Below are 12,251 nucleotides of genomic sequence, written 5' to 3'. Positions count from 1 at the left end.
CCAGGCGCCCCTAGATTTTTTTTTTTTAAGTTTATTTGAACAGCCAATCTAAACTCCACTGATCTGGAAAAAAAAGAGAACATGGATGGTATCAGCTCAAAGGTATAGAGGCAGATGTATTTTGAATGCTTAGACATAATTCACTTTTCTTAAGTGCAAGAAAAGGACAATATTAATCTACATTAGAATTCAGGTCATCTTAATTCCACTACTCATATCATTGAGACAGAATATCACTTGTCTCAGATTATTATGTCTAATTTGATACAAAAATATTGTTTCCTTAAGTTTTCCTGAAAGCACTAAAGTTAGGGGATTGAAAATTTATCAAAAACTTTTTTCTGAATGATATTTAAAACTTGTGTCAACAGAGCTTTTTAAAAGCCAGTTTAGTTGACTTTATGTATATCTTTTGATACCAAAATCAGAATCACTATTTTTAGGTAAATAAATTTCTATAGCCAGAGATTCGTGTTTAAGATTCACAGCAATCTTCAACATTGGGATTGTTGGTTGATTTAGTTTCTGCTTCTAGCAGTCTTTAAATTTCAGGCTAATGCTCATATCTGAGCTACAAACCTTACCTTCTTTGGAGTTTTTGATAGTGAAACATGGAAGATCACAAAAAGATATTTTACAAAAAGGTATTTCCTATTTTCTCAACCAAGACCGTTCTTATTACCCTCTGCAGTAAAATCTATACGATTCAATTCATCTAGCCTTTAGATGAGCAAATTAGAAGATTAGTTCTAGAAACCTGAGTCAATATGAAGTTCCCAGATGGCATAAGACATGTGGTCTTTATCAAATCCTTCATTCAGTGACTGTTCCCGAATTTGCTGCTGGCAGCCGCGTGACTGTGGAGCCTTTGACATGTCAGCTACTTGGAGGTGATCAATGGCCCAGTGACTTGACCCATTGGGAAGGAGCTTAACTTGCAAAGAACAGGAACACTCTTTTCCCAAGAGACTCATCCATATTTTCTGTCTCTGGAGTTAAAGGAAAATTTAGAAATTCAGTGTTGTTCATTATACTGGCAGCCATCCAAACTGAGATCCCGGGAAGCAGAGAACCACATACACAGCCGCAGAGAGCCGGCAGAGCTCTAAGTCCTGCTCGCCTCTGCTTGTGGTCCTGGGAAGGAGCTTCTTACCTGAGGAAAACCCCACATTTAGGAATCTTGATGAATTAGAAATCATGTTCCGTATCTACAATATGTATGGGAAAAACTTGCCAAAAAGTTTTCACCTTTTATATTCTCTTCTCTATTCATTAAGGATGTTTTATTTTCCTTAACATTGGAAGTAGTTAATTAAACATGTCATACACATAGCATTGATTTTGAACATCATTTTATGGGGCAAATAAAACAAGAGTCTGATTAGCCACCGCACCACTTCTGTTCCCGGCAAAAGTAACCAGCATAGTAGGTTTTCAGTGCTATTACCAGAGCAGGAGGCTAAGAAGGAAATGACTAAACTCTGGTGAAAACAGGTTTCGATCAGTGTTCTGACTGACTCTGGTTAATTTGGTTTAAAGCTATTCCTAGTAATCCTGACCAGTCTGCCTTTTTCTTATGACCACCAACAGGCTGAATCTGAGGGATTCACTCATCTGAGGGAGTATTTGAGTGTGGTGTTGCTGATGACATTTAGAGGCTTTTTTTTTTAAGGTGGAAAAGATGAATTTTATCCCAGATATTTCACAAGTCTGAGTAATGTGGTAATTTCTCAACTTCTGGACTACATCTTTCTATTGTGTGGTGGGGTCAAATTAGAATTCTGGAAAGCACAAAGGGAAAAGGCAGGCCAAGGCGACAGTCTTCCATTTGGCAAGAATTGTGCTTCTTCCTTGTGAGAAGATAAAATGCTGTGAGAAAGCCATCTGTGTTTTGAAATAGCATTTTCACTTCCTCAGCAAAAATTCACCAAATTGATTCAATATAGCAAAAATCACGTTCTACAATGTATTTTCTTGAAATGTTTATACAATTGATATTGTTAATGAAAGAAAATGTGTGGATAATGTTTGTTAAACTGGTTTCTTGATTCCTCTTTCCATAGACCTGATGTCGGTTATCGAGTTATCACAGACAAAGGATTTAATTTTTCACCAGTAGATGAAGCTTTTGTTTGCCAAAAGAAAAACCATTTTCAGATAACCATCCATATCCAAGTTTGGGGAAGTCCAAAATTTGTCCAAACCCAAATGGGCCTAAAGCCAATAGAAATGTTTTACTTGAAAGCTTTTGGGGTTAAGGTGAGTTTTTTATTTAGCTTGGTTTAATTAAGCTAACTTTTATTAAGTGTTCCTGTTATCTGTTGCTGCCTAACAAACTGTCCCCCAAACTTAGCAACCTAAAATAATAACAGCCATCTATTTGGGTCACAAATGTGCAGGCCAGTTAGGGGTTGGCTCTAGCAGTTCATGCCTGTTCAGGGGTCCTCAGCTAGGCCTGGATCCAGTGTCAAGATGGCTCATTTATATGTCTGTCAAGTTTGGACTGGCCATTGGCCAGGAGCTCAAATGAGACCGTGGCTGGGAGGCCTTGACTGTTCTTCACACAGACCTCTCTGTGGGATAGGTTGTGCTTCCTCACAGCATGGCGGATGGGTTCTAAGAGTAAACGTTCCAAGACATAGGAGGCAGAAGCTGCTAATTTCTGAAGTCTGAAACTGGCTCAGAACCTGGGGCAGCATCACTTCAAACCACATTTTGATAGTTTTCAGTATATAAATCTTGCACTCCTTTGACTAAATGTAATTATTTTATTCTTTTTGATGCTGGTGCATTTTCAAATGCAATAGATTCACAGTTTTCACCAAATTCTCAAATAGGTCCCTGGCTTAAAAAACCAAGGAACTGTTAATTTGGTCAATGTCCCCTTTTTTCCAGTTTAACAGAGGAGAGACTGAGTAAAGTTACACAATTCATTCAAGATAAGTGGATGAGAGAGTTGAGTTTAGAGTGCAAGTAGGATGATTTCTGAGGTCAACAACTCTTTCTTAACTTGTGACCTCAGATCCAGCTTCTCAGGGGGAAAAACATCCATTATCTACATATTTTGTTCTGATTATTAACCTGAGCTTAGCACTGAGTCTCCCAAAATGAGGCTTGACTGCTGAACACATCAGCTGCTCTTGCTCCAAACTGAGTTGCTTGCTCCAAACCAAACCCAGAGTAAATACAGATAACAAACAAACAAACAGCAACAAAACATATTTTTCTGATCATGGAAGTAATGTGAATCCATTGTGAAAATTTTGGAATGCAAAAGAAAACTATAAAGAAAGAAAATTCATTCATATTTGGGACCCACCATTTGTTAGTCTAATTTTTCTCTTATTAAAATTAATTTCGGGGTGCCTGGGTGGCTCAGTCAGTTGAGTGTCTGACTCTCTATTTTGACTCAGATCATGATCCGAGAGTCGTGGGATCGAGCCCTGCATTGGGATTCTAACTGGGCGGACAGCCTGCTTAAGATTCTCCCTCCTCATCCCCCTCCTCCTCCTCCTCCTCCTCCTCCTCTGCCCCTCCCCCTGGCTCTCTCTCTCTCACTAATAAAAAGTTTTTAAAATTCATTTCATATTGTTAATAGCATATTATGAAAATGACATGTGATATTAAAGATTCTATAAGGTATTATTTACAAAGATGATACAGTTTCTATTGTATAAATGTATCATATTCCTGCACTATTATAAATTTTGCTTGTTTTCAATTTTTTATTGTTAGTTAAACTTCAGTAAACATCCACGTATACCTGTCTTTGCATGAGGATACATTCCAGAAGAATTTATACATCAAAGGACAGATGTTACTAAAACTCTTGATGTAGATTGCCCAATTGCTTTTCAGAAAAATTGTTATTATGCTAATACCCACAAGCCATATATGACGGGGCAGATCTCACTACCCCCATGCCACTCTTCATTAAGAGCAAGAAGAGTTTTGTAACAAGTACTGAAAAAATACCATTCTCTGTATTTTATTTATTTTTATTGTTTATTGTTTATTGTTATTTCTTCTTATTCAAATGCAAGCTCTTCAAGGGCTGGGATTTCTCTTAATTTTGTCCACTGCTCATCTTCAATGCCTCGGGCAATGCCTGGTGCATAGCAGGGGCTCCTACATGAATGAATAAATGAATGAACGAATGCAGGTATCTATGGAATGAATGGATCAATGAACGAATGAATGCTTGCATCCTTTGAGCTGCCTCGCTGCTGTGTTTTGCTCCTGGTGTTTTAATCACCTACTAGCTCACACTATAATCACTGCTCACCTGAAGTTTTCTGTTGTCTTGTGTTTTCATTGTTTAGTTTTACAGATAATTGTTTCTTTTCTCACAAATAGCATACTGCTTAAGGTTGGGGCCATTGTCTTATATGTCTTTTCAGTGACTTGTTCCTCCTACCCAGTGACTATCATGATGCCTTGGAAAAGTTTTAAAGCACTTGAATGTTGTTTACTAATGAACATTTTTATTAATAAGTTTATGTAGTCAGTAACTAATTTACTTTTTGTTGTTCCAAACAGGTAGAAGCTACCAGTCAAATAATTGCTATTGAACAATCCCAAGCAGATAGAAGCAAAAAGATTTTCAATCCTGTTAAGTAAGATTTCTTTTCTGAATTCCTTTGTGAATGCTATGGTAAAAAGACCTATTGCCCAATATATTTTGTTTATTAAAAATGAATTTCACCGACCATGTGATTTCTCTTACATGTGGAATCTAAAAAACAAAACAAATGAACAAACAAACAAACAGAAAGCAGAAACAGACCTATAAATACAGAGAGCAAACTGATGGTTGCCAGAGGGGAGGGCTTGGGGCATGGTCAAAATGGGTGAAGGGAAGTAGGAGATACAGACTTCCAGTTATAGAATGAGTAAGTCCCAGGAATGAAAGATACAGCACAAGGAATATAGTCAGTGTTACTGTGATAGCATTGTGTGGTAGCTACAGATGTGGTGAGCATAGCCCAAGTAGAGAGATGTCACATCACTATGTTGTACACCTGAAACAAATGTAACATTATTTATCAACTATATGTGAATAAAAAAAAGTAATAAAAAATAAAATGAATCCCACTGCAGAAACTACATTGGTAATAAGATGTTAATATTATGAACACATGCGTATCAACAAAAATAAAATAGGTAAAATGCATTGAAATAATTTCAAACAAACTCTTGCAAAAAGCTTCATTTTTAAGTCATTATTTTCATAACCATTTATTACTGACACCTTTGCTAACTACCTGGGTTCCTTGACATAGGTTACGATGAGACCTTTCTTTTAAGTTACGCTGTGCTTACAATTCATTTTTTCTTATTTTTCAAAGCTATGTTGATAGATTGCCTAATGGGTTCCAGAATAGAAAGCGCACCGCCCTGGGATTATCCCAAACAATATGGCAGTCCAAAGTGAGCATTCAGCCTGTGGAATGACTTGGAGTGTGATTTGCTTTTTGACTATTTGGCTGGGACATAGTTGAGATATCCCAGTGTTCTGACCCTGAGGCAATCCCACTCCGGGTGGCACAAAGATGGTCCTACCGCCTGGAGAGACCAGGCAGGAGCTTGGCCTGACGCTCCGGTGGGAGCCATGTGTACAAGCTCAGCAGTAAAGTCGCCTGGTGCATCTGGTTCTCCCTCTCCCGCCTGGGCGGTCTGGGTGTGGTCTTCCTTAGGGGCCAGGCCCAGAGAGGGCAAATACGTCAAGGGGATACAAAGGAGTTCGAGAGGAACCTAGAGAAATTGCTTGTCGGGAGGCGGTTCTAGCAGCAGTGGCAGAGGCACAAATGAAATGTCTTTTCTCCCCATTGTGGAGTTAAAAGAACCCATATGTGGTATGGGGAGCATACTGCCTTTATGGGTGAGAAACTCCAGGCTCGAGCTTCTGCTGAATGAGCATATCTTACCTTTCAAGAATTATTCCCTGGCAGCCATTCCAGACCATGTTGTGGAGAGTTTATTAAAAATCAGCAACTGGAATAAACTGTCCTCTGCAGTGTGATGGGAATGGGGGACTGAACATACTTGAGACTCTCAGGATGAGTTAGGTATGATCGAGGAGTCCACGTTCTCTCACAGTCTCTCGGTATTTCTGCTGTTTGTTTTAGAATCGACCTGCTGGCCGACCAGGTCACCAAAATTACGTTGGGCCGGTTACACTTCAGCGAAACTACAGCAAATAACATGAGGAAGAAGGGAAAACCAAATCCTGACCAGAGGTACTGGCATCCCTATGTATGCCCCACGGTGGCCGGGTACTCTATCTGACTGGCCATTGCCCTCCAGAGGCCCCTCTGGTCCTCTTGGTGCTGCCAGCCTGCCACCCAGGCTGCCCTTGGCCACTTCCCCCTTCTTGAACTCTTCCTGTTTCTTAACATGTCTCATTTACCCTTACTGTCTTTCCATGCTCATCCCCCACAGTGCCTACTCTCCTGCCCAACCTCAAATCTGCGTGCCTTGACTCCCTCCACGATTCTCTAGAATGACCACATGCTTATGCCTCACTGCTGTCCAAGGGTTGAGGACCAACTGCCCTGCTGAAACCTGTGTGCTGGTCACTAGTGTAAAGCCCCGATTCCTGGAGTTCTGCTATAGCTTCTTTTTGATTAAGAAAGGAAAGGAACTCGGATCAATGATTTACACCTGTGGTTCTCATAGTGTGGCCCCAGACTGGCAGAGATGTTGTCACCAGGATGCTTGTTAGAAGTGTGATCTCTCACCAAAGATCTAAGAATCGAAAGCTCTGGAGCCGGGCCCAATAATTTGTATTTTAACAAATCCTCCAGGTGACTTTGATGCAGTCTCAAATTTGGAATCACTGGTTTTAGAACATACGTTTTGGAGTTGGAAAAAATTGAGTTTAAAATTTGAAACCACCGTTTACTAGCTGGGTGACCTTGAGCATGTGACTTAACCCTCTGAGACTCATTTTCCCATTCTCTAAAATGGGGACAATGTTCATATCCTACTCCAATGGGGTTGTTTTGGGGTTCTAAATGAAATACTATAGATAACCTGCTTAGCCCAGTGTATGACACATTTTGAGGACTCAGATGATAGCTAATAATTACAATGAAAATAACAATTATTACTATGACTGTTTTACTTTAGAGATAGGGGACAACTCCTATTCTCTAAGGATTAGAGAATCTGTAGCGTTGCAGAGGAAGTTGGCAAGGTTTTCTCATGCGGTTCTTAAAACTAAAGCTACTCTCATAGGGATAGTTTTGTTTCGGTTTCAAAAAATGAGCTGATGTTAAAAATGCCTCATCAGTGTTACATATGAAGAAGCTATTAAAATAACCTTGGTGAAAATTCATTGGGAGCAATTGGAGGGAAGGGTCCAGGTTTTTGACTAAGTCATGACATGGGGGTATGTAGCATACAGGGCCAAGAGCAAATGGGGTGGGAAGGGCCCGGTGTGGTTGGGCAAACCCTGCTGTGATAGGGTAGGTGGCTTGGGCAGCTCTCGGTAAGGGGACCTCTAAGATGGCTGCCTGTTGTGCATTTGTTTGTGAGCAGCGCTGTGCTGGGGGGCTTGCGGAACAGCTCGCAAATCCCTCAGACTGGGCAGAGGGTAGACCCAGACCAGTACCGAGTGAATCCACTGCTATTTCCTCTCACAGGAGGGGCAGCTGAAAGCAGAGTAGAAAATCTTTAAATGTGCAAACCTGCCGAGATAAATTCACCATTGATGAACTGTTGTGTGGCATTTGATCGCACAAATTATGTCTCTGTTTCCTTACGCGTTGGCCTTGATCTGTTGTTTTTGACTTAGGTACTTCATGTTGGTGGTTGGACTGTATGCTGCTAACCAAGACCAGTTCTATCTATTGTCTGCCCACATCTCTGAACGGATCATTGTAAGGGTAAGGTTCAGCTCTTTCATCTTTCTGGATCCCACCTGCTTTTCTCGGCTGAAGTGGAAGTTGCATTTTCATTGGCATGCTTGAAGTATGCAATTTCTCAACTGATGATAGTAATAGCAGATATTATTACTTTAGTTTTCACATAATGGTTCTCAACTAGGAGACCTTTTGTCCCCCAGAGGTCACTTGGCAATGTCTGCAAACATTTTTTGGTGGTCACAACGGGGGGGAGATGCTCCTGGCATCTCGTGGGTATAGGCCGGGGATGCTGCTCAATCCCTTACAATGCACAAGATAGCCCCCATGACAAAGAGTTACCCCTTCCAAAATGTCAGCAGTGCCACAGCTGAGACACCCTGGTTTAAATGCTGTATTCCAGGCACTGAGCTGAATAATTTATATATGGCGTCATTTTACATTGGGCCACATTTACGTTACCTTCTTTACATGCAGAGGAGCTGAGGCTCAAGGAGGTGAGAAACTCATCGTGATTGCACAGCTTGTGAAGGATGGAGCCTGAGTTACAACCTAGTTCTCTCTGATCCCAAAGCCCACAGGGTGGGGAGAGTAGTAAAGAAGGAATTTCATACCCAAAAGTGATTGGTGACCCCAGGAACCATCTGGGCCGCTGCCTAGCACATAGTCATGGTTCAGCACATTTTGCTGAATGAATGATTGGTCACAGCTGTGGACAGGCATCTTGGCAGCCACAAAAGCATAAAGCTGTTGGCAGCTGGAAATGCAGCTGTGTGAGGCCAGGCTGGCCACCGTTGAGAATACCAGGGGCATAAGGTAACGGGTCACCACGGGCCTGGCAGCCGGGGAGAAGCTAGCTGTCCTGTGACACAGGGAGGGCATGTGAAGTCCAACAGGAGAAATCGTCCAGTGTGGGCATGCCCACGTACGTGGCTGTGACTCTTAGGCCTGGGGACCAGATCGGCCTGTTTGGGGAAATGAGTCTTTCCTCTCTTGCCTCAAGCTGTTCTGAAACAAAGAGTCCTCTGTGTAATTCTTCCAATCAATTAAAAATAATAAGCCACTTATAAGTGGAAATCCTTAAACTGCATCTCAGACTTTTAATGGGGGGTGAAGTAATGTTGGAAATGAGGTAAAATGCTTGTGTTCAGATGTCCCAGAGTAAGGGCTGGACTATGTGCCTGCCGTTTTTGTGGAACCCGATCTAATCTGTGGCAAACAGGGTGCCACTGGAGCAAAAGCTGGTGGAGCCTTCTTCTTTGGTCATGGAGCAGGGGCAGTGGTTCCCCATCCCTCATCGGGGGGTGGAAGGGTGGGGGGTGGTTTGGGTTCGGGGCCCAGGGCGTGATGTGATCTGGGATTGCTGTGCTGCACTAACAAGTGTGATTTAAAGTAAAGTCACTTAGGGGCGCCTGGGTGGCGCAGTCGGTTAAGCGTCCGACTTCAGCCAGGTCACGATCTCGCGGTCCGTGAGTTCGAGCCCCGCGTCGGGCTCTGGGCCGATGGCTCGGAGCCTGGAGCCTGTTTCCGACTCTGTGTCTCCCTCTCTCTCTGCCCCTCCCCCGTTCATGCTCTGTCTCTCTCTGTCCCAAAAATAAATAAAAAACGTTGAAAAAAAATTAAAAAAAAAAAAAAAAAAGTAAAGTCACTTATTGTTGCTGGTTTTTCATAGGGAGAATAAAGACAGATAATGCCATTCTTTTCAGAGTTAGCATAGATTAGATATTCTGAAAATGTTGCTTTGAGCTGGGAAACTCATGCTTGAGTCTGGCAGCCTGCTAGTCACCTGCACACCTTGAATAATTTACCTGGTGTCGGGTTTCTCCATTTCCTGCTGGCAGGTCTGTACTCCAGCAGAGTGGAGTACAATGGGGGGTGGGGGGGTGGGAAGGGGGAGCACTCTACTGTCTGATGTTCTATTTCCAGAACTCTGTTAATTGGTGCTTGCTCGTATCCAAAACACAATTATCATTTAACTCGTGATGGTAGCTTTGAGAAGGTGTTTCTGCAATTCATATTTGTTATAAATACTAAAAAACATTAAATTATACTTAGTGAAGATTGGGTGCCATGTTATTCACTAAATTTTTATTTTTAAAAAGTGATTCCATTCCAGATTTGATTGCTTTCTTCCAGCCATAATTGTTGGTTAAAGAGAATGCCCTATTTTAGAAGTGTGCTGGGCAACACAAGGGTTATCCTAACAACGAGAAGAAGAAGAATGGTGATAGGGAAAACCATTCTGCCCCTCCCCCAAACTGGAAATATCTTAGTGATACTATTTTATTCTGACCCCAAATGCAGAAGTGAAAATGCATGCACTTTTGAATCTGCTTAATTGTTTAACGTCGAAACCAACCAAGAGAAAAAAACTGAATTTCATTAATGATGATATGTTTGGGGCACCTGGGCGGCTCCGTTGGTTGAACGTCTGACTCTTGATCTCAGCTCAGGTCTTGATCTCGGGGTCATGAGTTCAAGCCCCACATTGGGCTCCATGCTGGGTGTGAAGCCTACTTATAAAAGAAGAAAGGAAAAAGAAAAATGAAAAAAAAAAAAGAACCGGTGATATGTTTGAATCAGTGAGTTTTCAAAATGTCCACAGAAAATATTTCCTGCCCCTAAGTTTCTAGAGAGCTCTATATAGGTATATGCCTTGGATATATATAGTTAGTTAGTTAGTTAGACAGAGCACAGACCAGCTTACATTCTCCAAAAAAGCCAGAGGTGCCCTCCTAGGTTATGGCCTGGGTCTGTTAGTTTGAGCTCCAGAGTAAAGGAAGAAAAAATTGACAACCGAAGATGTTACAAGAGCAGACTATGTTATATAGAGAACTGAAAACTGCACTGAGCAAATGCAGGTTCATTTCGAAGCCTAAGAATCATTCTTCCCAATAGCAGAGATTAACATAAAGGGCAAATGCATGAGGCTTGGACTAGATGAGTTTCAGGCCCCCAAGAGGGGTTCAAGAGACCACAACTGTTAGAATTCTCCTTGGAGAGAGAATGGTGGGCCAGACCCAGTAATTGTTCATCTGGATTGTCAATCAGAACAGCTTTAGAAATATCTTATGGTCCTGTAGTGTAAATTGACCAATTTCATGGAAATTAAGCTTTACTACAAAGACAGGTTTATTTCCCAGGTCTTTGTTTTTGGGAGCATTCTGCAGTGGAGTTCCTTCACATTCTCTTGTTAATGACTAGGTTTTCATTCAACTCCACTTTCCTTCTAAAACATGTGATTAAACCTGGTTTGGAGTGCTGTGTTGTAAGCAGGAGGGATGATTACTTTTGTCTGCCCTTCAAAGGCGCACTGGGGTTTCCTAGTTTTGAAAACTAATACATTATTCCAGTTTCTTTTCCAGAAGAATATAAATGGGCACGTCCCCAAGAAGTCCCCCTTTACTGACCTGCAAACTGCACTGCCCTAAGATGGAAAACTGACAAACAGGGACAGGGAGAACAAAAGAAATAGTGCAGCTGCAGGGATGGAGAGGGATGGGCGTAGAGTAGGGCGTCTTCATTGCTACCAGCTCTCATCCTTTTCCACAAAACCCCCTTCCCTCCCCTAACACACACACACACACACACACACACACACACACACACCTCTTCTGGAGTTCAGATGAATTTTTTATTTACCCAGAGGAATAAGTGTGTGGAGCAGTGTCCATTTCACCCTGTAGTTGGGATTCAACTTGCTGGTTAACTATGGAAGAGATAACTCGACCAGGTGTGTATGGTACAAAGAATCTCCTGGAGAGTAGAACAGAGATACCTGGGTCCCACCTCCGCAGTTGTTGGTTTTTTTGAAATGTTTATTTATTAATTTTGAGGTGGGGGGGGGGGAGAACTTGAGCGGGGGAGGGGCAGAGAGAGAGAGAGAGAGAGAGAGAGAGAATCCCAGTCAGGCTCCACTCTGTCAGCACAGACCCCAACAACACAGGACTCGAACTCATGAACTGTGAGATCATGACCTGAACTGAAAGCGAAAGTTGGACACTTACCCGACTGAGCCACCCAGGCACCTCCACAGTTTTTGATTCAGTAAGTTGAATATACATTTCTGACAAGTTTCCAGGAGATGCCGATGCTGCTGCCTACTGACCTCCAGACCACACGTTGACTAACACTGGTAGGGAGCATTTCTGGGCCCATTTTCCATAGCCCTTTCAAAAGATACAAAAATTGATTTGTTATTAACTGCCTTCCTCAACTCAGGCTCTCCTATTATGCTCTTTGGCTGCTGCTTTAGAAGCCCAAACAATGGAAAGCAAAGAAATTCCAGCTTTCCATTCCAAATTTAGAACAAACCTCAAATTACTGTTAATTGCTATTTCCTATTCCAAGCACCTGCAGAGGGCGCCATTTACATTTTACTCAGTG

At 41.9% G+C, this 12,251-nt stretch overlaps 1 protein-coding gene across 4 annotated transcripts in view; it reads left to right on the top strand.

The window, feature by feature from the left end:
* The window catches only part of MYRFL (myelin regulatory factor like), a 125,435-nt gene that overhangs the window by 59,925 nt on the left and 53,259 nt on the right, over positions 1 to 12,251 (top strand). For all 4 annotated transcript variants that reach the window (XM_058682142.1, XM_058682141.1, XM_058682140.1 and 1 more), the window contains exons 7-10: positions 2,064 to 2,259; positions 4,540 to 4,616; positions 6,129 to 6,239; positions 7,799 to 7,889. In XM_058682142.1, coding sequence (XP_058538125.1) covers positions 2,064 to 2,259; positions 4,540 to 4,616; positions 6,129 to 6,239; positions 7,799 to 7,889 — 475 coding nt within the window. The remainder of the gene's footprint in view (positions 1 to 2,063; positions 2,260 to 4,539; positions 4,617 to 6,128; positions 6,240 to 7,798; positions 7,890 to 12,251) is intronic.

The sequence above is a fragment of the Neofelis nebulosa genome, chromosome 8 (genome assembly GCF_028018385.1).
Source record: "Neofelis nebulosa isolate mNeoNeb1 chromosome 8, mNeoNeb1.pri, whole genome shotgun sequence".
NCBI lineage: Eukaryota > Metazoa > Chordata > Mammalia > Carnivora > Felidae > Neofelis > Neofelis nebulosa.
Note: the sequence above shows the minus strand (reverse complement) of the source record. Positions and strands in the feature narration are given on the sequence as shown.